The sequence below is a fragment of the Mercenaria mercenaria genome, chromosome 18 (assembly GCF_021730395.1).
Source record: "Mercenaria mercenaria strain notata chromosome 18, MADL_Memer_1, whole genome shotgun sequence".
Classification (NCBI taxonomy): Eukaryota; Metazoa; Mollusca; class Bivalvia; order Venerida; family Veneridae; genus Mercenaria; species Mercenaria mercenaria.
In genome coordinates this window covers 30934049-30960252 of record NC_069378.1, presented here as the reverse complement: position 1 = coordinate 30960252, position 26204 = coordinate 30934049, and the positions used below count along the sequence as shown (strand labels likewise).

At 34.2% G+C, this 26204-nt stretch overlaps 1 protein-coding gene across 2 annotated transcripts; it reads left to right on the top strand.

Annotated features, from left to right (window-relative positions):
• Window positions 1-484: 484 nt before the first annotated feature.
• LOC123538799 (uncharacterized) lies at window positions 485-26204 on the top strand. 2 transcript variants are annotated; one of them, XM_045323180.2, is made up of 8 exons: window positions 485-962; window positions 7528-7670; window positions 8268-8581; window positions 21128-21212; window positions 21710-21769; window positions 23054-23110; window positions 24196-24399; window positions 25333-26204. In XM_045323180.2, exons 1-8 carry the CDS (start codon window positions 838-840, stop codon window positions 25521-25523), a joined length of 1179 nt encoding a protein of 392 aa, XP_045179115.1. In that variant the 5' UTR covers window positions 485-837; the 3' UTR covers window positions 25524-26204. The 2 variants fall into 2 exon arrangements, with proteins under 2 accessions (XP_045179115.1, XP_045179116.1); XM_045323181.2 differs by lacking the exon at window positions 24196-24399.

Genomic DNA, 26204 nt, shown 5'->3' with positions numbered 1-26204 from the left:
GATCTACGGATCGCGGGGTCGTGAGTTCGATCCCTGGGCGTGGCGTAAGTTCTCCGTGTCGATTTAATAAAAGACATTGTGTCTGGTATCATTCGTCAACCACCTCTGATTTAAGTGGGGAAGTTGGCAGTTACTTGCAGTGAACAGGTTTGTACTGGTACAGAGTATACGAGCAGTAAGGTTAACTGCCCACCGTTAATAACTGAAATACTGTTTAAAAACGGCGTTACACCCAAAACAAACAGAAGACAAAAAAGTATTCCCCAAATAAAGTACATATATTAATACATTTGCCATACTTTGGTCGAACAACACAGGAAGCGATAAGAATGGATGACACGTCTTACAGAATTCTATTTGATAATGAGCTGTATTGAAGCGATATTTATTTAAACAACTAACTTTAAAGTTTTACTGAACCGAGTGACAGTATATTGTAATCAAAAATCGATCGACTGTATTGAACTACCCGTTGTTTATTCATCCGGGTTTAACATTCCGTAAGGGTTTGTACAATTGAGATAATTTAAATCGTAGGATATTGTCTGCTTTATAAAACATTAGACATTAAGCATGGATGATTATTGTTTAGATTTAAAAATGTTACCACAAAATAGTAAACTGTAACCGCTCAATGTACGAGAAAGAGAAAACTACATAAATTACGTCACAGATGATTTTTAGATAGTGAATACGCTTAAAGGAATAGTGTACTATTTAAATAAAAAAAGAGACCTAAAGACTGACGTCACATATTCTATAGGCAGTGGATGTACTTAAAGTAATAGTGCACTACTTAAATATATTCTCATTAGATAAATATAGATTCCAAAACAAATGACGTCACAAAGGCTAGAGCAGGAATTGGAGTGTCCTGTTTGCTTTGACAGATTCAACATACCAAAAGTACTGCCCTGCCAACATACATTTTGTGCTAATTGTCTTGAAGGACTAAACGATAGGTAGTATATTTATGATCTTTTAATGTTTTAAAGCAGATGTATCCGATCTATTGTCGAATGTCCGAATATATTGGTACTTGTAAAAACAAAAAAGGTTAACATATTTCTGAGAGTTACAAAATACAGTTTATCAACATGTTTTCGTTAAGAATTTATAAGTTTATAAGAAGTAGAATTTTCTTATTTTCATTTTGATATTTTGGTAGCTAGAAGGCTAATACATGCAATAAACAATATTTTAATACTTAAGAGTGAGTACATTTAGAATGTTCATGTATACTTTATAATACCACATTAAGCAATGCAGTATTTTCAGCGTTTAAATTCGCTTAAACAAACCCTTGTAGTTAAATGACACAGTTTGTCTTTATTAAAATGTATTTCTGTTTATATGTAACTGATAAACGATCAAGAATTCAATATCCCTTTCGTGGTTATCAATACCAAAAATGAATACAAATCGTTTCTTTTAATAATTTAAGATAACCGAAACACGCGCATTATTCTATTCAATTCATTATTAAACTGCAATATTATCTACAGCCGTTATTAACAATTTAATATTGATTTAACGCATTTCTACTCTTACATTTTATCTTCAATAGATACACAGAGTAACATGCGGAATGGTTTGATGACGAGTAAAGTATCGGTTTTAAACCGATAAATGTCACAGTTTTGTACTTTTTGTAACGGTTGTGACAGCTATAGATGTGCCTGTCAGTTCGGCAGTTTACATATTGTCTTTAAGGAAACCAAATAAACATTTCTGGTAAATCGGTCTTTGAAATAACACTGCCTTTATTTAAATGCAATATTGCGTTCTATGGTTCAAACAGCGATAGTATATAATAAAACAATAAAAGCGATGATAGAAACGCTGGTGAAAAAACAACAACCCGCAGAGACAGTTCAGTCGCTAAATAAACAACCATTTTATGCAGTTCGTAAGCATGAAATTGATGCATTTCATAAGCATAAATAAAACTTGATTCGACTTTTTTCTCATTTGTTCTTTTACATGACGTGAAATGTTTATATTTAGCGGGAATATTTAGTTACATCACTACCATTCATTCTTTCGGGCCGTGCAGCCATCATTCTTTTCCTGAAAGACCTCATTTTACGTTTTCATTCGTGGAAGCCATCTATCTGGCTTATAGTTATGTGTGACAACCATTACGTTATTTGAACTGTATGTTCTGTGAGCTTTTTGTTTTAAAAACAAATGGACCTAAGTGAAAGGTCCCCAGTTGCTCACCAAGTATTCACCTGATGATATGACATTTGAACCTTGAGAATATGATCTTCCCCTTCACACGTATTTCTACCAGATGACATAGAACCGAGGCATACTGAAGGCATAACTCATATTTAAACACCGTGACTCAAAAACTAACATCGAATTTAAAACTTCCATATACTCTTTATCAAATCATGACACATCAACATTCTTATTTACAGTCAAACCTGTCTATAAAGACCACCCTTGGGAGAGCGAAAATGTTGTCTTATTGGGAGTTGGTCTTTATTCACAGGTTAAAAACACTGTAATAGGAAACAAAACATGTGGTCTTTAGAGCCAGGTGGTCTCTGTTCAGGGGTGGTCTTTTACTGTAAGGAATTAAAAAACAATGTTATTAAAACGTTGGCAGTCTAATGTCACAAAATAACGTTTCTGCACAAATAAAATTTTAATGTGAATTTTGCATTTTTGACATGATAAAAAGGTTTGAAATCTCGAAAAGTTGAATAATTAAACATACTTAACAACAATCTTTTATTTTGAGCTCAGGAAAACAACAACATCAGGAACTTCACTGCAACACTTACTAAAATTACAAAACCAACACATTCATCGACATCAAACTGGTATTTTACACTCAGTCAAACCAGTTCTCGTGTTTACCTAGTATTACATCTCCTGTGAGTTAGCTAATTGTACAAAGTTTATAATATTGAGCCGCACCATGAAAAAAAATCAACATTTGCGGCCACCATTAACACAGTCTATATCTTAGCCTGTGTAAAGATGCAAAGATGCTCTAAACAAACATTTAAGATTATAATCGGCGAATGACGTATATACACATAGTTTTTTTACAGAAAGCAACGTGTGCCCTACTTAACGTCCGCACAATGCCAAATTGCCAAACAAGAATACTAAATTCTCTATACATGTAACCCTATAAAATTAATATCTTTTAGCATCAAATTTTGTAACTTAATATCTTTTTTATTTACCGTAAGTTTACAAACATTTAAAGAGCTTCGATTTTAGATCATTTAGTGTTGTTGTTTCATTTAGCGTCAATTTTATATCATTTAACGTCAATTGTATCTTTTGACGATGTTATATCATTTAGCGTTCCCACATACGTCTCGTGCTAAAGCGACAGAACAACTGTTTTTTTGTATTTTGTCAAGCTGCAATTTGTCATGTTTTTTTTTTGTCAATGAGAATATTTGTCATGGCAAAATTTTTAAAAAATGAGATAAAGTTCTAAAAAGTTATTAATTCTACATTGTAAATATGTCCAGAAATAGAGAAAACATGTTTTTCAGAAAATAAGAAAATAATTTGCCATGGCAAAATGACGAAATTTCTCGCCATGGCAAAAGACCGATTTGCCATGGCAAATGCCAGCTTTTCATACAAACAAACAAGTACTGATATGAAATAAATTCATACTAACTTTGAACAAAACAAGTCTGGTAAATACAACAATCTAAAACAGCTCTCATATTTCTGAAGCGCGTATAAATATAGGCTGAATTTGCTAAATACCGGCGTGGCAAAAAGAAACCGGTGCCTATTATATTAAGTAAATGCATGGAAAATGTCGATTGCCATTCTATGTCCTCTCTCTTAATAGAAATTCAAAAATTCAATAGGCAAGTAAAATGTAACAAAAGTGTACTTACATTTGTTTAGAGCGCTTTATTTCATAAAAATGCCCTTTCATAATAACGTACTTGTAGGATATAGATCATGGAAAATGAAAAGAAAGAAAGTTAACTAGCTGTACAGAGCAAGAAAAACACCTTAAAGCCGTAATTGCCGTGTGCAAATGTAGTTTTTAGAATATCAGGTACTAGTTTTACTTTCTGGTACTTATAGCACGTGTTAATGCTGAGTTCTGCACAACCTGGGGAGAGAGGGCGTGAACGGTAGCTTGCACTTCCACTACCGTCCATGAACAGCCTCAATCAAACCGGGTCTGCAATATTGTCATTTATGTCGTGTTTGGCGACCTTTGGTTTTCCAACGTTTTATTTTATTAAATACAGAAACAATTTAGACCAAACGACATTGTCGATCCTCGGGTATTTACACTCAAACTATTAACAGAATGTTCTAACTGAAGCAACATACATTTTGTCGACAAGTAAATGAACAGTTCATAACCTTTCAGCAAAGGTTGTACACTTATTTATTGGAAATTGAATAATATTGAACGATAGCATTAATGTTCTATCGATACACATAAAGAAACACCATGCACCCCTCTGAGTTTTCTAAATAGAAACTCTTTACTTACAGGTAACTGACCCTTGTGGGAAAGGTCATTTTTATGTAAAGAACAGACTAAATAATTTGACATTACAATATCCTCAATAAAAAGGATTTAATTAATTACATTATAACTTTGACGACACTGGCGTGGTTTGGAGAAATATAAATCTTATTCCGGACCTTTATTGTGGCTTTAAGTATTTAAATTTTGATGACGTTTCTTTTCAATAATCATCATTAATCTTCTTTGCTTAAAACTACCTTAAATGTACCAGCTTGTGTTGTTGATCCGTTTACGTGACAACATCGAAAATGCGTTACGAATACAGTCATTTTAAGTTTAATTAAGAGAATAAATCTGTGAACTCATGTTATTGAAAAATGGTATTTTGTTATGCTTCTAGAAAATAAATGAATGGTCGCAGAAAACACATTAAACATTACATTTGAAGCCAATAAATCATAGATGACATTTGACAGTACAAACACAACACTATTACAGAACCCATGTCAAATTAGATTACTTTAAGCAGATTTCATTATAAATATTTAAAAATAAAACATCTAATGTAAATAATAAATTACGCGATAACAAAAATTGAAAGAGTAAAAGAATGTCAAAATGTCATTCATCAAAAAATGTTTATTAAAAAGAACAAATTTTTTGAAACAAAAAAAACCTGTTTTTAAAAGCAGTCAAAGATCTGCATCTACGTGGTCCTCAGAAACAAACATAATTGTAACACTACGTAGGGGCAAGTGTCGTGACAGCTATTAAAAGTGAAACTATTTATAGCTAAAATATGTTAAATTAGTTTAAGAATAAAACTGATTTGAAGTGGTTTGACATAGTTTGCGTTTTTCTGTACTTTCTGTACTGTCTCCTGTACTTTGTTAAGGTGTACTGTACTGTTATGTACAGCTCCGTTCCGAACATATTAAATCTAAACTCAAATTATTTTGATGTAAATCACACACATTTGTCAGTTTAAGTTTAATCAAGATGTGCAATAAGATGATAGATGTTCTATAATTCATAAAATTAATGCTTTAGTTTACATCGGACTGATTACGATTCGTAATATCATTATCAAATTGGTTGTTCAGTGTTGGTACGTGTAAAAGGACCAATACCTCATTTTGCACTTGTCTATGAGGATGTTATTGTAAATTTTATAGACAATATATTTGGTGATTTTCGCTCAGGCTTCATTTTTTATTTCATTTTCAGCAGCTTTATTTGCGACGTTAAGGATTCGAAACAAGAAAGTCTGTGTATTAGAACATGATACAGCTACATGCTTCAGAATATTCCGAATTTGAGATAATATTAGCAAAGATAAAACATCCAAGAATACGCTCAATCTACAATAAGCCGTTATGAACTGATCATAGGTTGTTTGAATTTGCAACCAATTTTTACAAAGTCAGCTTTTTAAAATCTTTTTTTTTAAATGGCTATGTATGTCCTGCGTGAATATTTTCAGCTTTTACTTCAGCTCATTAGTCAAACAATAACGTTTACTTTACTGGAGATAAAGCTTTGATGCTGTGTTTCGAAAACACTTTTATCGAAGTAGTTTGTACATTCTCATAAAGATTATACGCGTGGTGCATCTGGTGAAAAGGTAAAATACCTGAAAAGTAATCAATATATACATTTTGTATATCAATGGGAAAGAAAGCTCTATAAAGTAAATATTTCCATCAGCTAAAGTTCCGTCATAGGCACTGTACAAAGTCAACGTGAGACTCTAACTATTACAAAATATTGATCCACACATTATGAACCGATATAAAAAAATCAAGAATAAATGGATGGACTCCTGTTTTAAAATCAATGCAAAGTTTAAAATGGGTGTTATTTCCAGTGCTAAAGAAGGAGTACCAATGCAGTTTCATTTAAATGCATCGTGCATCCTTTGTCGGGGGAGGGGTAAATTACTTTTGTAACGAAGTTGCAAATCATATAATATATAATGTTACATTTTGTATCAAAGAGTATCATAGTGTGTTGTGGTGTGTTGTGTTGTGTTTTGTTTTGTTGTGTTGTGTATCATAGTGTGTTGTTTAGTGTCGTGTCGTGTCGTGTGGTGTCGTGTCGTGTCGTATCGCATCGCATCGCATCGCATCGCATCGCATCGTATCGTATCGTATCGTATCGCATTGTATTGTAGGGGACAGGTTGACTATTTTAAACCCAGTTCTACAAGGTAGTACGAAAAAGACGTCAGCATTTTTGTCGAATAGTTATTATTTTCATTTAATACTAATCTCCTTTTATTTATACTTTAAAAAGAATATAATTTATTCTTTTGGCTCCAAAAAGTCGCTGCAACTGAACTATGTTTTGAAACGACTTACGTTAAAATGACTTTATTACTGACGCAATACACTGATATCAAGTTTACACGTCAATATGTAAACATTAATGACGCCGCACACCCTGTGTAATTTGGTTAGTACACGGTGATTGAAAATACATTATGAACAGAGCATGTGTCATCATATTATTGCAGTGCATTCATTGTAAAGTATCATACTTATAAGTTATTAACTTTGTATGTGGATATATGCACGAGTCCTGCAGCGGTAATATTGCGCAACATTAGGATCGCAATATTATCCGCGAAAGAACGAGTGCATATATCCGCATACAAAGTTGATAACCTTTTTATTACATACCCACTATCGAATAATTAATTTATGTATAAATTATCGTTATGTAACGAAAGACAGGAAAAATACGAAAAGAATTTCTCCGAAAATGTAATAAACAAATCAAACTGACGCGCATTAATATTTTTCGCGAAAATGACGTCAACCTATTGTCGCAACGTGCGCGTGGACACCATGGATATCACGCGATTCTTTCCATTACAATGTTAAGAAAACATTCCTCGTCCGATATGAAAGCGTTCCACGTCAATATGGAAAAGTATTGCACGATCGCGGTACATTGAAACTCAATGGAAAATATTTTCAGGTATGTAATAAAGTGACATCATCTCGGAATTTGTTGTATTGTACTCTTTTATTATTCCCTAGAGGCAGTGTAAAATGTCCAGAATGCCGTGTGATACACACAGTTCCACCAAATGGATTCCCTATCAACATAACTATGCAAAGGTTTCTGTCATCCTCAGAGGTGCCAAATATTCCAACAATAAATGTACCTACACATGAGACAGGTAATCCTTTATTTTGAAGTCACACAGGAGCCAAACCATAACAAGGTATTGTAAATATAAAATTCAATATATCTGCGACATTATTCTAAATAAGGGTATACGGAAGGCGATATCTCATATTCATCTAACGTAAGACAGCTCCGGCGTTCGATACGGATACATTTGGAACGCTGTAATCAGTAAATCCAAAAAGGAGCCATACTCCTTGATAAGTATCGATTTTGCAATGCGTATACTTTATTTAAAATCTAGATAGATATATTAACTGTGATGTGTATTATAAATTATATTTTAAGATATTGAAAGATTTATTAATGCCGAACAATCGTTAAAGGTGGCTCGAATTGTGTCATTATTTGTTTAAGTCATTCCACGCGACATATATCGTAAACTTTGACGTCATTTTGTGTCCAGAATTTATTCTTTGCTAAAATATTTCATTTTGAGATTTTATTTTGTTTGATATGATCTCGGTGCTACAGTTATTTTCATTATACTAGTCATTTGTTATGAAATTTAGCTACTAGACTTGTTTGATACTGATACTTAGCTTTATACAGGAAGCTTAATATGCACCAACTCTCTTTTCTGTTACAGGACCTCATCTACCCCTTCAGCCGACTGCTCCACCGTTGCAGCCAGCGCCTTCAAGGTTGCCACCTGTTCAGCCTATCCCAGAACTCCCAGAACTTCCATCACAATACTATTACGCTAACCAACCCTACCAACCGTACCAGCCCCAACACCCCCAAAGTCAAAACTCACAGATAAATCATCCATCCTCTCAAAACGCACCGTTACGTGGAGGCCAAACACAGAACCTGCCAACATACGTTTCTCCGTCTCAGCCGTTACCAAGCATCCAAACATACGGAGGAAGGAGCGTACAGCCATCTACTGCCGACTGTCAGGTATTTATTATTACTTTGTTTAGCCATTACCCAAAATGGTATTTTTTGTAAAGCGGTTCATTATAGTCCTGTTCAATAAAGGTTGTTATCTCCCCTGATTTATTACTCCCCTTGTGAACTCTTCAGTGTTAAATGATAAGATCAGCATACATTCAAAATATTGGGGAGTAAACATGATTAACCGAATTTGCATAAACAAATTGCTGATAACAATCTGTTGACAGAAATTGAATATTTATCATGTTTATATAATAATTGATTAAAGTGTAAACACATGTCATCTTGTCTAATCTTAAATTATCAATTATGTGAGAAATTCTGTTACTTTGACTGTAATATTAAATAATTAAAATCATAAGTGTCCTGATATCCAAGTTTTATGCAAGATCTGAAACAAAATTCTAAGCCTTACTGATTTTATTAGAAACAAAATTTCATAAAATACATGTATAGCTGATATTGAGAAAGGCCGTTTTTAAAGAAGTTGAAATAAATGCCAAACATTGTTAAAAAGTGAAGCGAGTGCGGATTTCCTCTTAAATATTTCAAAAGTATTACAGACTTACAGAGCGGATACTTGATTGTTTCAGTTTAAAATTGAAATACATTTCACAGATTGGAACATCATATGTAATATTTCTACGACAGAGCATGTAAATTCTGGTGTCAACATGTGAATTAAATTTCACCTAAACGTATTAATAAGTCGCTTTGACAAAATGTAAAGTTATTAGAAATAATTAAAGGTGCGAAAGTTTTCATGTGTATACATATGTGTAAATATTTTGTTGATTCACTGAATAAATGCTTAAGATGTTTAATTTAAGAAATAGAGTTTGTTTGTTATTAAAGTTTTTTGAACAATGAAAAATATGCCCCTTCGCACACCCTGCTGGAGGCAGTTACATGTCATTAGAAAAATTGTTCAGCAGGATTAAAAATTGTTAATATGCAGAAAGACCGTTGTTCCCTAAGTGAACCTGGTTAAAGCAGTCAGTTTCCAGTGTTCAATTTCATGATAGTTTGAACCTCATCTAAACAGCCACGTTTATCACTTTGACCTAAAGACGTACTGTCCTTAAGTTACTTATCCGAATGTAAGTATATATTTTAAACCAGTCACTACCTTTGAACTTTGAACATCTAGTAAGTTTAGAAAAGGATTTAGTCCTGCTCGCCAAAACATTTTAGACTGTAGCATTTTAAGTAGTAGGCAGCAGGAGGGGAAACAAAGTTTTATTTCATAGTGAAATATTAATTTCAGCGATTGTTTTCCTTCTTTATATATGCCGCAGTTCTTCCCAATTCAGTCGGTACCGGACCTTTTTCCGAGGTGACAAAAAATTCGCTTAATTTGTAGATAGTCCTTTTCATGCCATTTTTTAACAGCTAATACACTGATCATGAGCTAACCCTCCAGTCATTATGCCATCTCAGTGATATTGAAATTACTTCATTTGACGATTGTTGGGTTTTGTTTTAAAAAGTTAAAAACTATTTCAAGAATTCTCTCAAATTCACGAAAAAAAGTCAACTAGTTGTGAAAAAATATAAGGAAAATAATATGTCATATTGTGTTCGGCGAAATATTTTAACTATCTAAGGGACGGAATAGCTCTTCTTGATTAGTATGTAGGTTAGTTCCATTTTAGGACGAAGAAGCTGCTAAAATAATCTAAACGCACCTACTACTTTATGACATTTAATTGTTCACATAGAAATCTATAGTTCAAAAGTTAGACAGTTAAGTATTTAGTAACAAGCCACTGAAACACTGTTTACAGAAAGACATAATGAAATTTAACATTTACATGTTAGTGGTTGTTGACAAGTATTCAGTCTTTTTGAACTTTAATACAAAGATTTTCCCCGTTATACACACTCTGAAAACAACTCATGAATGAATACGACTTTATAGAATGAAATTAATTTTGGCAGCATTTCATTCCAAACACAAATTAGATCCTTTCAACGGAATGTCCCTTCATACTCTCTCCAAGAGGAGTACAAATTTAAAAAGTTCTAATTGTCGTTGTTTGTAGCGTTGATCGTCCTCTATATGTATTTCACAAAGTGGCCTCGTACCTAATTTAATATGTCCTTCAGCACGTTTTATTAATTATGGCCTTTTTCCTGGCACATGTGTCCCTCTATCTCTTCAATAAACCCTCTATTCACGCACTGAATGTTTGTCAAAGACAATCTATTCATCAATCCCTTCGTTCGTCGCCATTTTCTGATTTTATTTGCTCACCGGAAGTAGTTTTTATAAATAACGACAACTCACGCAAGGGAAGTAACAACCTTATTGAACAGGACTATTATAAGTCCTGTTCAATAAAGGTTGTTATCTCCCCTGATTTATTACTCCCCTTGTGAACTCTTCAGTGTTAAATGATAAGATCAGCATACATTCAAAATATTGGGGAGTAAACATGATTAACCGAATTTGCATAAACAAATTGCTGATAACAATCTGTTGACAGAAATTGAATATTTATCATGTTTATATAATAATTGATTAAAGTGTAAACACATGTCATCTTGTCTAATCTTAAATTATCAATTATGTGAGAAATTCTGTTACTTTGACTGTAATATTAAATAATTAAAATCATAAGTGTCCTGATATCCAAGTTTTATGCAAGATCTGAAGCAAAATTCTAAGCCTTACTGATTTTATTAGAAACAAAATTTCATAAAATACATGTATAGCTGATATTGAGAAAGGCCGTTTTTAAAGAAGTTGAAATAAATGCCAAACATTGTTAAAAAGTGAAGCGAGTGCGGATTTCCTCTTAAATATTTCAAAAGTATTACAGACTTACAGAGCGGATACTTGATTGTTTCAGTTTAAAATTGAAATACATTTCACAGATTGGAACATCATATGTAATATTTCTACGAGAGAGCATGTAAATTCTGGTGTCAACATGTGAATTAAATTTCACCTAAAAGTATTAATAAGTCGCTTTGACAAAATGTAAAATTATTAGAAATAATTAAAGGTGCGAAAGTTTTCATGTGTATACATATGTGTAAATATTTTGTTGATTCACTGAATAAATGCTTAAGATGTTTAATTTAAGAAATAGAGTTTGTTTGTTACTAAAGTTTTTTGAACAATGAAAAATATGCCCCTTCGCACACCCTGCTGGAGGCAGTTACCTGTCATTAGAAAAATTGTTCAACAGGATTAAAAATTGTTAATATGCAGAAAGACCGTTGTTCCCTAAGTGAACCTGGTTAAAGCAGTCAGTTTCCAGTGTTCAATTTCATGATAGTTTGAACCTCATTTAAACAGCCACGTTTATCACTTTGACCTAAAGACGTACTGTCCTTAAGTTACTTATCCGAATGTAAGTATATATTTTAAACCAGTCACTACCTTTGAACTTTGAACATCTAGTAAGTTTAGAAAAGGATTTAGTCCTGCTCGCCAAAACATTTTAGACTGTAGCATTTTAAGTAGTAGGCAGCAGGAGGGGAAACAAAGTTTTATTTCATAGTGAAATATTAATTTCAGCGATTGTTTTCCTTCTTTATATATGCCGCAGTTCTTCCCAATTCAGTCGGTACCGGACCTTTTTCCAAAGTGACAAAAAATTCGCTTAATTTGTAGATAGTCCTTTTCATGCCATTTTTTAACAGCTAATACACTGATCATGAGCTAACCCTCCAGTCATTATGCCATCTCAGTGATATTGAAATTACTTCATTTGACGATTGTTGGGTTTTGTTTTAAAAAGTTAAAAACTATTTCAAGAATTCTCTCAAATTCACGAAAAAAAGTCAACTAGTTGTGAAAAAATATAAGGAAAATAATATGTCATATTGTGTTCGGCGAAATATTTTAACTATCTAAGGGACGGAATAGCTCTTCTTGATTAGTATGTAGGTAAGTTCCATTTTAGGACGAAGAAGCTGCTAAAATAATCTCAACGCACCTACTACTTTATGACATTTAATTGTTCACATAGAAATCTATAATTCAAAAGTTAGACAGTTAAGTATTTAGTAACAAGCCACTGAAACATTGTTTACAGAAAGACATAATGAAATTTAACATTTACATGTTAGTGGTTGTTGACAAGTATTCAGTCTTTTTCAACTTTAATACAAAGATTTTCCCCGTTATACACACTCTGAAAACAACTCATGAATGAATACGAACTTTATAGAATGAAATTAATTTTGGCAGCATTTCATTCCAAACACAAATTAGATCCTTTCAACGGAATGTCCCTTCATACTCTCTCCAAGAGGAGTACAAATTTAAAAAGTTCTAATTGTCGTTGTTTGTAGCGTTGATCGTCCTCTATATGTATTTCACAAAGTGGCCTCGTACCTAATTTAATATGTCCTTCAGCACGTTTTATTAATTATGGCCTTTTTCCTGGCACATGTGTCCCTCTATCTCTTCAATAAACCCTCTATTCACGCACTGAATGTTTGTCAAAGACAATTTATTCATCAATCCCTTCGTTCGTCGCCATTTTCTGATTTTATTTGCTCAACGGAAGTAGTTTTTATAAATAACGACAACTCACGCAAGGGAAGTAACAACCTTATTGAACAGGACTATTACAGCTCTAAATGGTTCATTTTATTACTGAATGCAGCCAGGGAGGAATTTGAAACATGTACTTAAAGTTTTTATTGGAAAACTTTTTTATATATTAAACAGCAAAGTATTTTCACCGATTGATGTATAACGCAATGATTATGTGAAAAATGAAAAAAAATATCACGTAATTAAACACTTATTACATTAAATGGCTTCATTAGTTTAAACTATTGGCCTTCATTCCTTCAGACCACGGAAGATTATGTATATTATACTGAACACAAAGTAACTTATTTACTTTAGTTCACCAGAGTAGTTAATTATACATGGCAGATACTATTTGCCGATACGAGGAAATTACTGAGTTTTCTACGAAAGACCGGTGGTGACTTCACAGTTCAAACTTCACACTTCACACTTCATATATATAATGCTTAATACACATACAAATAATAGGAAAGTCTGAAGTGTGAAATTTCACTATACATGTGTTTTATCAAAATTATTGTTATTTTTACCATGTTTATGCTTTGTTTATATTTGTTATTATCATTTTAGATATCCTTTTAATTAATATATTAATAATATGATAATATATAATACTATTAATATTATTATTATTATTCTGCATCCACTAAAGGAAAATTAATTTCTTTCAACGCCATTGCACACATCTTCATGATCCAGTGGGAACCCTGCTGTGCTAATTGTCCATCAATTAGCTACTGTTACATAATCGCTGATAAGCAGCAGATAAGGTGGGACTTGTTTATTGGATTTGAGGTGGGGGCACTTATGTAGTAGTGAATCTAGGCCTTTATGCATACAGACACTAAATAGGAAAATGGCGCGAAAAAAGTGTAGTCGCATAATAGCGAATTCAAATAGTCCTCAGTTTGCTTTTTTGCTCCGTAGAGCTATTTAACTTATTTTCTTTGCATTTCTTTGCTAAAATCACATGATAGATGTATGCTTGACATGTAGGTAGCATTTTCATAATGAAATAATACAAATGTACCATGACAGAAATTGTCATGTATACTTAGATCATAGACCACCGCTACATTTTGGGGTCTCATTTTCAGCTGGTTTCGCAGTTTGTGTGTTTGAATGAAAGTATTTTCCTTGTATCAAACATGACCCCTACTTTTCTTTTGATTTTTGTTAAGCACTGTCAATATTCATCATGAAAATGTAAGTTACAGCTGATATTAGACCTTCCTGGTTACAGACACTTGAAATTGGTCCTAATGTGTGCTGCAGCCATTGGAAATATGTCAATTTAATATAGATCAAACATGAACAGCTAATTAGCATAATCTAGTATGTTGTAACCTTTAATCAACATCTTAATATACCTGCTTATTGGACAACACTCTAAGAAATGAAGGCGAAAACTTGAAACCCATACCGATATGACAGAAAATCGATATCAGAGGAGACAAAAGCTATAGTAAAGGTGTGACTGATTAATATTGACAATATTGTGATGCCAAAGTTTATTGCCTCCGGATATTGTCACCTAATGTACGACTGGCGTGCTATTTCAATTTCAAATATAATGCTAGATGACGTTTTTTCATAAACAATTGAACAGGCTTAATGGTACACGAAAAGACACACATTACTGCTGGGAAGCTGCTGCGAACATTTGCCTCGTTAAAATGTTTATTAACGAGCGATATAACGCCATAAACATTAATAGCGGCTGTAATGTATTCACTATAAATGGTAAGGTTTAAAGACAACCGACAAAGCAGAAAATATAAGAACACGCAAAAATCAGATTAGTGGCAAGTAACGTTTCATTTAATTCAATAAAACCTACGCTCTTTCCGTTAAAAACAAATGTTGCGAACTGCAACAAACATCGGTTAAAGTACGCCTTTAATATTTGTCTAACTTAGGATTAGGCAATAAAATTTATCGTTTGTTTAACACATTTTTTTGCATAGAAGTCTGTTCTTTTATAATAAAAAAACACAGCCAATCGATCTAATACCACGTTTTTCATTTTAACATTTTAACCATTTAACATACTTTGTCCATTGCTAGTTGACGCAAAAAAATAAATCATTAAGAAATATGACCAAGATGACAGCTTTTTCATTTGATAGTTGTCCGGTCCTTTCTCATTTGCGAGCGAAGTGTGTCGAAAACTGCCCAAATTAACTGATGTCTTAAACTGAGCAGCGTCATTAGAAAACCAACACTGTGCGTTTGCGACAAGCCTGGATTCAGACCAGCCTGCGAATCCGCGCAGTCTGGTCAGGATCCATGCTGTTTGCTAACGGTTTCACTAATTTCAATAGACTTTGAAAGCGAACAGCATGGATCCTGACCAGATTGAGCGGATGAGCAGGCTGGTCTGGATCCATGCTGGTCGCAAACGCACTATGTTGGTTTTCTCATGGTGCTGCTCAATTAAAATATTTGCATGTATTTGAAATAGAAATCATTAAAATTGCTGGCATTTTTAGTTTTGGGAAAATACCTGGTAATATTAGGCTAATCACGTGCACTCGGAATATATTTGATGTCTTGAAAAAGTCACTCGAACCCACATGAGCGAAAGAAACTTACGTTGGTGATGTGTGCCCAGATTCATTTTAACAGGATTAAATTAAGTTAAATGGTGATATATGTAGTTGTAATACTATAACGTTCAAAACACAGCAAATAACTACAAAAACTTTTACGGATAGTTCCGACAGCATGCTCATGATCATCTGGTGTTGGTGTTTCCAAAATTAATTTGAATCTGATGAAAATTATGAATATAAGTACAGACAGAATAAGTTACAGAGGATTATTTCAAACACTTAATGCCTTCCGGTTGCACAAAACATTCCGAGTTCGTTGACTTACAGTACAAGTAGGAGGCTAAATCCAAAGGTCATTTGATTACAGTACAAGTAAGACTTTAGATCCCGAGGTCATTGACTTACACTACAAGTAATACGTTCAATCCTGAGTTCACTGACTTAAGGCACAAGAAGACGTTCAATTCCGGGATCATTCCGAGGTCATTGACTTAATGTAAAAGAAAGACGTTAAGTCCTGAGAACATTAACTAACAGTGCAAGTAGCAAGTTAAATCCCGAAGACATTGACTTACAGTACAAGTAAGACGTTCAATCCCGAGTTTATTGACTTAAGGCACAAATAAGACGTTAAAGTCCGGAGTCATTCCAAGGTCATTGACTCACAGTCACTGTCATTTGCTTACAGTACAAGTAAGAAGTACAATCCCGAGATAATTGACTTACAGTATAAGTAAGACGTTAAATCCCGAAGTCATTGACTTACAGTACAAGTAAGGCGTTCAATCTCGGGTTAATTGACTTACAGTACAAGTTAGACGTTCAATCCCGAGTTAATTGACTTACAGTACAAGTAAGACGTTAAATCCCAAGTTTACTGACTTAAGGCACAAGGTAGGTGTTCAATTCCGGAGTCATTCCGAGGTCATTGACTTACAGTACAAATAAGACGTTAAATATTGAGTGCATTTCCTTAGAGTACAAGTAGAACAATAAATCCCAAGATCATTGACTTACAGTACAAGTACGACGTTTAATCCCGAGTTAAATAACTTACACTACATGTAAGACGTTAAACCCCGAATACATTGACTTACAATACACGTAAGACGTTCAATCGCGAGGAAATTGACTTACAGTACAAGTTAGACGTCAAATCCCGAAGACATTGACTTACAGTACAAGTAAGACATTCAATCTCGAGTTCACTGACTTAAGGCACATGTAAGACGTTCAATTCCGAAGTCATTCAGAGGTCATTGACTTAAAGTATAAGTTAGACTTTAAATCCAAAGTTCATTGACTTATAGTCTAAATCCCAAGGTCATTTGCTTACAGTACAAGTAAGACGTTAAATCCCAAGTTCATTGACTTACAGTACAAGAAATACGTTCAATCCAGAGTTCACTGACTTAAAGCACAAGAAGACGTTCAATTCCGGGGTCATTCCGAGGTTACTGACTTAAAGTAAAAGAAAGACGTTAAATCCTGAGGACATTGACTAACAGTGCAAGTAAGACGTTAAATCCGGAAGACATTGACTTACAGTACAAGTAAGACGTTCAATTCCGGAGTCATTCCGAGGTTATTGACTCATAGTACAAGTAAGACGTTCAATCCCGAGTTCATTGACTTACAGTACAAGTAAGACGTTCAATTCCGGAGTCATTCCGAGGTTATTGACTCATAGTACAAGTAAGACATTCAAACCCAAGTTCATTGACTTACAATACAAGTAAGACGTTAAATACCAAGGTTCTTTGCTTACAGTAAAAATAAGACATTCAATCCCGTGTTCATTGACTAACTGTTCAAGAAAGACGTTCAATCCCGTGTTAATTGACTTACATTACATGTAAGACGTTTAATCCCGAATTCATTGACTTACAGTACAAGTAATGCGTTCAATGTCGATTCCATTTCACAGTACAAGAAAGGCGTTCAATCCCGAGTAAACAGACTTACAGTACAAGTAAGACGTCCAATCCCAAGTTAATTGACTTACAGTACATGTAAGACGTTAAATCCCGAGTTAATTGACTTAAAGTACAAGAAAGACGTTCAATCCTGAGGACATTGACTTACAGTACAAGTAAGACATTAAATCCCGAAGACATTGACTTACAGTACATATAAGACGTTAAATCCCGAAGACATTGACTTACAGAACAAGTAAGACGTTCAATCCCGACTTCACTGACTTAAGACACAAGTAAGACGTTCAATGTCGGAGTCATTCCGAGGTCATTGACTTACAGTACAAGTAAGACGTTAAATATCGAGTACATTTGCTTACAATACAAGTAGGACAATAAATCCCAAGGTCATTGACTTACAGTACAAGAAAACCGTTCATACCTGAGGACATTTATTTACAGAACAAATAAGAAATTAAATCCCGAGTTAATTGACTTCAGTACATATAAGACGTTCAATCTCCAGGTCATTTGCTTACAGTACAAGAATGACGTTCAATCCCGAGGTCATTGACTTACATACAAGAAAAACGTTGAATCTCGAGGGCATTGATTTACAGTACAAGTAAGACGTTCAATCCCGAGTTAATTGACTTACAGTACATCAAAGACGTTAAATCCCGAGGACATCGACTTACAGTACAAGTAAGACGTTCAATCCCGAGTTCATTGAGTTAAGGTACAAGTAAGACGTTAAATCAGGGAGTCATTCCGAGGTAAGAAGTCCAATCCCGAGTTAATTGACTTACTGTACATGTAAGACATTCAATCCCGAGTTAATTGACTTACAGTACAAGTAAGACGTTTAATCTAGAGTTAATTGACTTACAGTACAAGTAAGACGTTCAATCTCGAAGACATTGACTTACAGTACAAGTAAGATGTTCAATCCCGAGTTAATTGACTTACAGTACATGTAAGACGTTCGATCCCGAAGACATTGACTTACAGTACAAGTGAGACGTTTAATCTCGAGTTAATTGACTTACAGTACAAGTAAGACGTTCAATTCCGAGTTAATTGAATTACAGTACATATAAGACGTTCAATCCCGAGTTAACTGACTTACAGTACAAGTAAGACGTTCAATCCCGAGTTAATTGACTTACAGTACATGTAAGACGTTCAATCACGAAGACAATGACTTACAGTACAAGTAAGACGTTCAATCCTGAGTTACTTGACTTACAGTACATATAAGACGTTCAATCCCGAGTTAATTGACTTACAGTACATGTAAGACGTTCAATCACGAGGTCAATGACTTACAGTACAAGTAAGACGTTCAATCCCGAGTTAATTGACTTACAGTACATATAAGACGTTCAAACCCGAGTTAATTGACTTACAGTACATGTAAGACTTTGAATCCCGAAGACATTGACTTACAGTACAAGTAAGACGTTCAATCCCGAGTAAATTGACTTACAGTAGATGTAAGACGTTAAATCCCGAAGACATTGACTTACAGTACAAGTAAGACGTTGAATCCTGAGTTAATTGACTTACAGTATATGTAAGACGGTCAATCCCGAAGACATTGACTTTCAGTACAAGTAAGACGTTCAATCCTGAGTTAATTGACTTACAGTACATGTAAGACGTTCAATCACGAAGACATTGACTTACAGTACAAGTAAGACGCTGAATCCTGAGTTAATTGACTTACAGTACATGTACGACTTTCAATCCCGAAGCATTGACTTACAGTACATATAAGACGTTCAATCCCGAGTATATTGACTTACAGTACATATAAGACGTTCAATCCCGAGTTAATTGACTTACAGTACATATAAGACGTTCAATCCCGAGTCAATTGACTTACAGTACAAGTAAGACGTTCAATTCCGAGTTAATTGACTTACAGTACATGTAAGACGTTCAATCCCGAGTTAATTGACTTACAGTACAAGTAAGACGTTCAATCCCGAGTTAATTGACTTACAGTACATATAAGACGTTAAATCCCGAAGACATTGACTTACAACACAAGTAATGCGTTCAATCCCGAGTTCACTAACATAAGGCACAAGTAAGCTGATCAATTCCGGAATCTTCCGATGTCATTGACTTACAGTACAAGTAAGATGTTAAATATCGAGTGCATTGACTAACAGTACAAGTAAGACATTAAATCCCGAAGTCTTTGCTTAAAGTACAAGTAGGACGTTAAATCCCGAGGTCATTGACTTACATACAAGTAAGACGTTCAAATTTAGGTCAGTGACTTACAATATAAGTAGGACGTTTAATTCTGAGGTCATTGAAATACACTACATATAAGACGTTTAAAACCGAGGTCAATTGCTTACAATACAAGTAAGACGCACAATTCAGTGACGTAAAGCACAAGTAAAACGTTGAGTTCCTAGGTCAATGACTAATACCTCGGTTACAAAAAAGTACGATATCCGTACGGTTTTACAAATCGTACGAGTTCAGTATTTTAGACTCATTATGCCGGTCTCTGTGCAATCGTAGCGTCTGGTCACAGTACCTACGGGCTCCATACGATCTTTAGTGGATTCACTTGTAGGATATCCGTACGGGCATCACAGATAAGTTGTGCAGAGCTTTCAAGGAACCCGTCCGTACGTCGTATGGTGTTCGTGAGTTCGTACGGCACTCGCACGGCACTGGTGCGGTGTCCACGCATTCCTGTTTTTTTACTACCTTGAATCACCAAGGAATTCGTGCGGGGCTCGTTTGTCAATTGTAGTGCCGTGTGATCCCTTTCGAACATCGTTGACCTTGCGAGTCCCCTGCGATAATCGTACGAGCATCGGCATGCCTTGCAGTTTTCCAAATCCATACGGACATCTTGCAATGCCCGTACGGGCTCTTCCGTGGGCCCATGCGGTTCCTGTACAGGGCTCTTACGAGCTTCTCCCGACTTCAAAAATCTCTAAGAGCTCGTATAGAACTCGGGAGCTCGGGGAAACATTTTCACCGAGATCCCGAGTCCTCTGCGAGTTAAAAATCTCCGTACGACGCTCGGTTGAGTCAACAATAGTCGCCCTACGAGTTTCCCGAAATTCGACTGGAAACCTACTCGTACGGAGCTCGTAGCGTTCTTGTGACCAGTGTATTACAGTTTTATTAAGATATTCAATTCAGAGATCAATGACTTAAAGTACAAGTAAGACGATGATTCCTTAGGGCATTGACTTACAGCATAAGGTTATTGGCTTACAATTGTGACATTTATTTTCGAGGTCAAGTGGAATCATGACCGCACTCATAATGACAAGAGTACTTTTATTTCGAGGAAGAGAATCCGAGACCAATTGAAATAATGTTATAACTTTCTTCGTCATTGAGTCAATATGATTGATTTGGAACCAAAAAAGCTCGCCAAAGTTCTGATATAAAACAAAATCTTCATTTATAGAATATGAACTAGACAAAATTAATTGCTTAAAGAGATAGGGCAATAAAAAATTCTTTTTTATTCTAGGCAGCAAGAACGACGGAAACCGGAAATACTTCCGAAGGCGGTAGTGACTTTGATCAATGCAAAACTACGTTCTTGAAATATTTTAGTAAGTACTTTAAAGAACAAAACAATCAGAATCTATTTAGCATGGTCAACGTAGGCTGGGTAACAGTCACTGAATATTTATACCTCTTTATATTTAATATTGATTTTACTAAATATGTAGAGCTTTACTTATCAATTGAAAGTCTACTATTCTAGTGGGAGTTTTCAAATAGGCACAGAATATACATTTTGAATTAGCAAGCCTAAGGGTTTGTGGGACAGATTTGAATTTGGCAGTCAAAGTCATCTGGATATTTAATGGAATATGTTTCATTAAAAACCATTCTAACAATTGATCTTTTTATGAAGATGTACGAATTATAAATGTTTCTGTTGCGCAACATTCTTTATTATTTGACAAAACTTCAATAACATGATTTCACATGACAATTTTTGTCTAGCATTACGGAATGTTCTAAATCGTGAAAAAAATACATTTTTTATTTTCTTTGTACATCGTAACGTTTTTGCAAACATATGACGTTTTATATTTTGCAGAACTAACCCGGACAGGTGTCAGAACAGTGATAAGCAGTTTTCTACACAAGTACCAAAATTGTAAGCTTAAAATCTATTGTCGTAAGACAATGAGAAAAATACAAAATTTATATATAATACAAAAGTATCAACAGAAAAACAGCTGTTCGTCAACAACATTAATCCGTAAATAGAGGACAAAATCTAGGGGTAGAATAAATTTTGCTTTATTCGGTCAGTGACTGAATAAACTTTTGCCGGATTTCTTCTTTTTATTTTTATTTTTTCAAAACGACCCCTTTTTGTTTTTGAGAAAAACTGATAAAGACATATTTATGCATTTTTAAACGCGCCTTTATTAAGTACGTGAGACCATGTCACTAATGTATAGCGTATGCCTACCGTTTTTGCAAATACCACAGCGGAAGCCGTCGGAGAAACAGAAAATGACTTATTTATACGATTAATCGTTAAGTCAACTTTCTCACACAAGAAAGTATCAACCTCTTCCGCACAAAGCGATATCCCTCATCTATAGCGTTTGTTCAGGATTTTAGCTTTCTGTACTTAAATCAAGGAATATTGCATCTGGAATGGTATGTTATTGAATGAAATCGTCGAGGAAACGATTGCTTATTTTTCTGGAGGCGTTATGGCGTGAATAAATCTAAGTCACGTCTAGAGTTTGCTTCGTGGGAATGGGCATCCGACTTACAACAGTTACTGAACTTCCGATAAAACTTATTTTGGTACATTGTAGTAAATTGATATTATTCATTCATCTTCAGCAGTACAAAGAGGTCGGGTACAAAACACAAGGTTGGCATTTGTTTTTCCGCTTTTATTTTATAATATTTGGGTATTTAAAGACCTATTTCAAAGCAGTATGTGTGTGTAATTTGGAGGACTTACTAATTTTAAAATAAAATGCAAACACAGAAGTTGTGGTGGTAAATTTTAAATTTTGATTAAAAATGATTTTAAATCAGAAGGTAAGGTAAATAGAATAACCTTATATTCTCTATATTCCAGCATAAAAAGTCTTGTTTTGATGTGTTCTAAAAGCAGAGTAAACTTGTGTTGAGAGGGAGATTTTGACTTTAACACAATTTTAACACACCTTTTTATGTGTTCGTGTTCAATGGCAAAGCGTTATCATATATTGACTACTAAACAGATAAATCTAAATGAATAATAGCGGAAATTCAAGACATTTCATGAACATTTGATTACATTAAAGACAAAATATTCATTTCTACGCCTTTTTACAGTATGCTAAAATAGCGTTACGCATGTTCATTTCGTGTTATAACATCTTTATTTCTTAAAGCTGTTTCGAGTTCTCTTTTCTACATTCTGTTTCAGTTATGGCCGTTACAACCTCAATTTTCCTGATTATAACATTTTCTAGATTCGTCGCCGGTAAGTCATTCAACAGTATAAATAGAACACTATTTCAGTTCTTGTATAAATAATGTCTTAATTTCATTTAATATAAACTTTTATAGGCTTTAATGTTTTAATATGTGTTTTGCACTTTAATGCGCTTATACTAATAATTGACATAGGAAATGGAAAGTATGTGAAACTGGTTTTCTTTGAACAGTTCTTGAGAAACGATTGACATGCAAAGGTATCCGAATAGCATAGAGACAAATAATTGCAATGTAAAACAATTATCAGTTGTGAAAACTTTCCGTAGTTTAAGCATAATTCATGGACATTGACAATGTATAATGTTTCCAAAACACATTTATAAAAAGCAAACTACGATTGGATTGACAGACGAACTTTGACTTAAAAAATCAAAAACAAATAAGATGAACTCTGTCTTTGCCGGAGAACACCTTACCTGGGTCAGAGTTTTGAATTATATTTCTTCCTATGAGTATATAGTAATTATTTTGGTATATCATAAGTAATTGTATGTATCAAATTAACTATTTTCATCCGATGCAAGTAGCATGTTATGTGAAGCTTTGACTCATTTAAGGCACAGACATGCCGTTTTAATGTCATTTGGTAATATACTGTATTGGAATTAAAATCTATTTCTTCAGTGTATATGTGGGTAAACAGTTGGCACTTCTTTGAATACTGTTCTATCCAAGATTTTAAGCCAACACACTGGATTTAATTTACCAAATTAAATAGCTTTTAGATGAATTTCATAACTTTTGCCATATAGCACTGTAGACCTACTTACTGTTTTAAGTATTATGAAAAGCACGTGACCATTGTTAATGGTTCCTTCTTTCAGAAATAAGTTTTCTTACTTAATTATTCTCTTTACGTTCAAATAGTGCTGTTATATTTTCTGGTCCCTTGGGATATTGAAGAACATTTATTTTACTGTAATAGAATTCCGCTTTAAGCCGGTGCTAGTTTAGGATGCTTGAGGGGTGCTGAACATTTCATTACCTCTCATGAACAGACTGGTATTCTGTTTCTTGGTTGCGTTCTATGCTTCCAAAGGATCTTTTCACATATTTTATTTGAATTTCTAGGAGCTGTAAAACTATCATCTGATTGTCCTAAGGAAAGAAGGGTTGCACAATATTTGTTCGTTAAATCCTGCCTCGGATTCATTTTCTGGTTTATGCTGTTGCTTCTAGGGTGTAAAAAGCAACTAATGAATGCAATGGACAATCTTTTTGTAGAAGTATATGTCGTCATAGAATCATTGTTTTCAATCATATGGCTTATAATAGGTAAGTACTTTTGGATTTTAACCCTTACCACCCTGCTAAATTTCTATAATGGGCTGATCCATCATTCAATTTGGGCAATACCATTTTTTTATTTGAAGGGATATATACTGAAAATGTATTGACTGAATAGCGAAGAGTGCAGACCATGATCAGACTGCATGGATGTGCATGGTGATCTTGGTCTGCACTGGTCGCAAAGGCAGAATCACTTGCCACCAGCAGGCTAAAGGATAATAAACGCACACGCTATTATACGCGTTTGGGTAGTACTTTTAAATGAATAATATTCTGGCCAAAGATTATCTGATACATTAATCGAACAGTTTTCTATACGTAACTGTACATGGGTGTGAACTGAATGTATGATTTACGAGTATTTGTATTTTTAATGCGTATGTCAAAATTTTGTTGACTCTTGAGACGAGTAAGGTTTACAGTTAGGAGACAATCATTGACACTAAATTTTATAATTTTGTAATTTCATAAGAAAACAACAATCAAATAAATACAGTTGTAGATTTGTTTATTATAAATGGCAGTAAAGCATAAATTTGTCTTGACCCGTCCTGCTATAACCAAAAACGAAACCGCCCTTGAAGTTTTAAGCAGAATGGTAGAAAATGCGTTACATCAGATACACATTAATATAAAGAGTGAGTTGAACAATGACAGGCACTCTAAAAGTAATCATGGGACTAGAAAATGCTCTGAAGTTCAATACAGACGAACAAATGTACGATGATTTTTGGAAAACTAAATGGGTTTCTTTAATTAGCATCGGTTTTAAAAGTTGGAAAATGTTTAAGGATTGGTGAAAGCACAGCCAGACTAAAATTGGCATATTTCGTATGATGTCTGCATATTCTGTCCAATCAATTACCACATTAATGATATGACATTGTATGCTAAAAAAGGAACCACTTTAAATTACAGGAACTGTATGGACAATAGGTTTTAGAGACGAGATGATTGATGAGTGCCCAATCTATGTACAGGAGTGGAATAAACATTTTATCAACTTCGCCATGTTTCTGACAGCAGTGGATTGGATAGGAATCGTAGCGTTCGGGTTTTATTGCTGCTATGTACAATTTGACAAATCAAATGATGACGATACAACCTAGACAGATTGAAAGGTTTAGATGAAATAGGCTTATGAGTAAACGTGTGGTTAATAAAAATCAAATGTATATTAAGTTTATAGTGTAAAGGGGCACTGATTCCTAAAACAATTGGGACAGATGTTGTTTTCCCCACACACAAAGAGACATTTTCTACCTCTAGCCAGCTTCATTCTGTAAATCTCTCATATTGAGACCCGTGATTTTCAGCATGAGTTTTAAGACGAGCGTCAGAAAATAGCCTCATCATCGGTCAGTTTAAATAGAAATAACATTGATGTTAGGAACGTGTGTAACGTATCTGCAAAAAGAATCAAGTAATATACTTATTGTTCAGTTTATACTACTCTGTTTTAGCTCGATTGTGATGAAAGCTTCAAGCTTATTGTAACCACTCTCGAGTCTGCTTCCTGGATAAACAGTTCTTGTGTCATATGAGAAGTCATGGTCGTGACCCCAGTGGGGATCGAACCCATGACCCCTGGATTGAGCGACCGACACCTTATCCACTAGACCACCGCTCTCCTTTTACTTATTGTTTGTCAAAAACACATCTATAAATAGAATATTGATTTGACCCAACTCTCCCATTCCAATACTTACATTAAATATTCGTCCTATGAATGCTACAAAATGTGCCAACTGAAAAATCTTTGTGTGATATATAATAGCTATATTGATTTA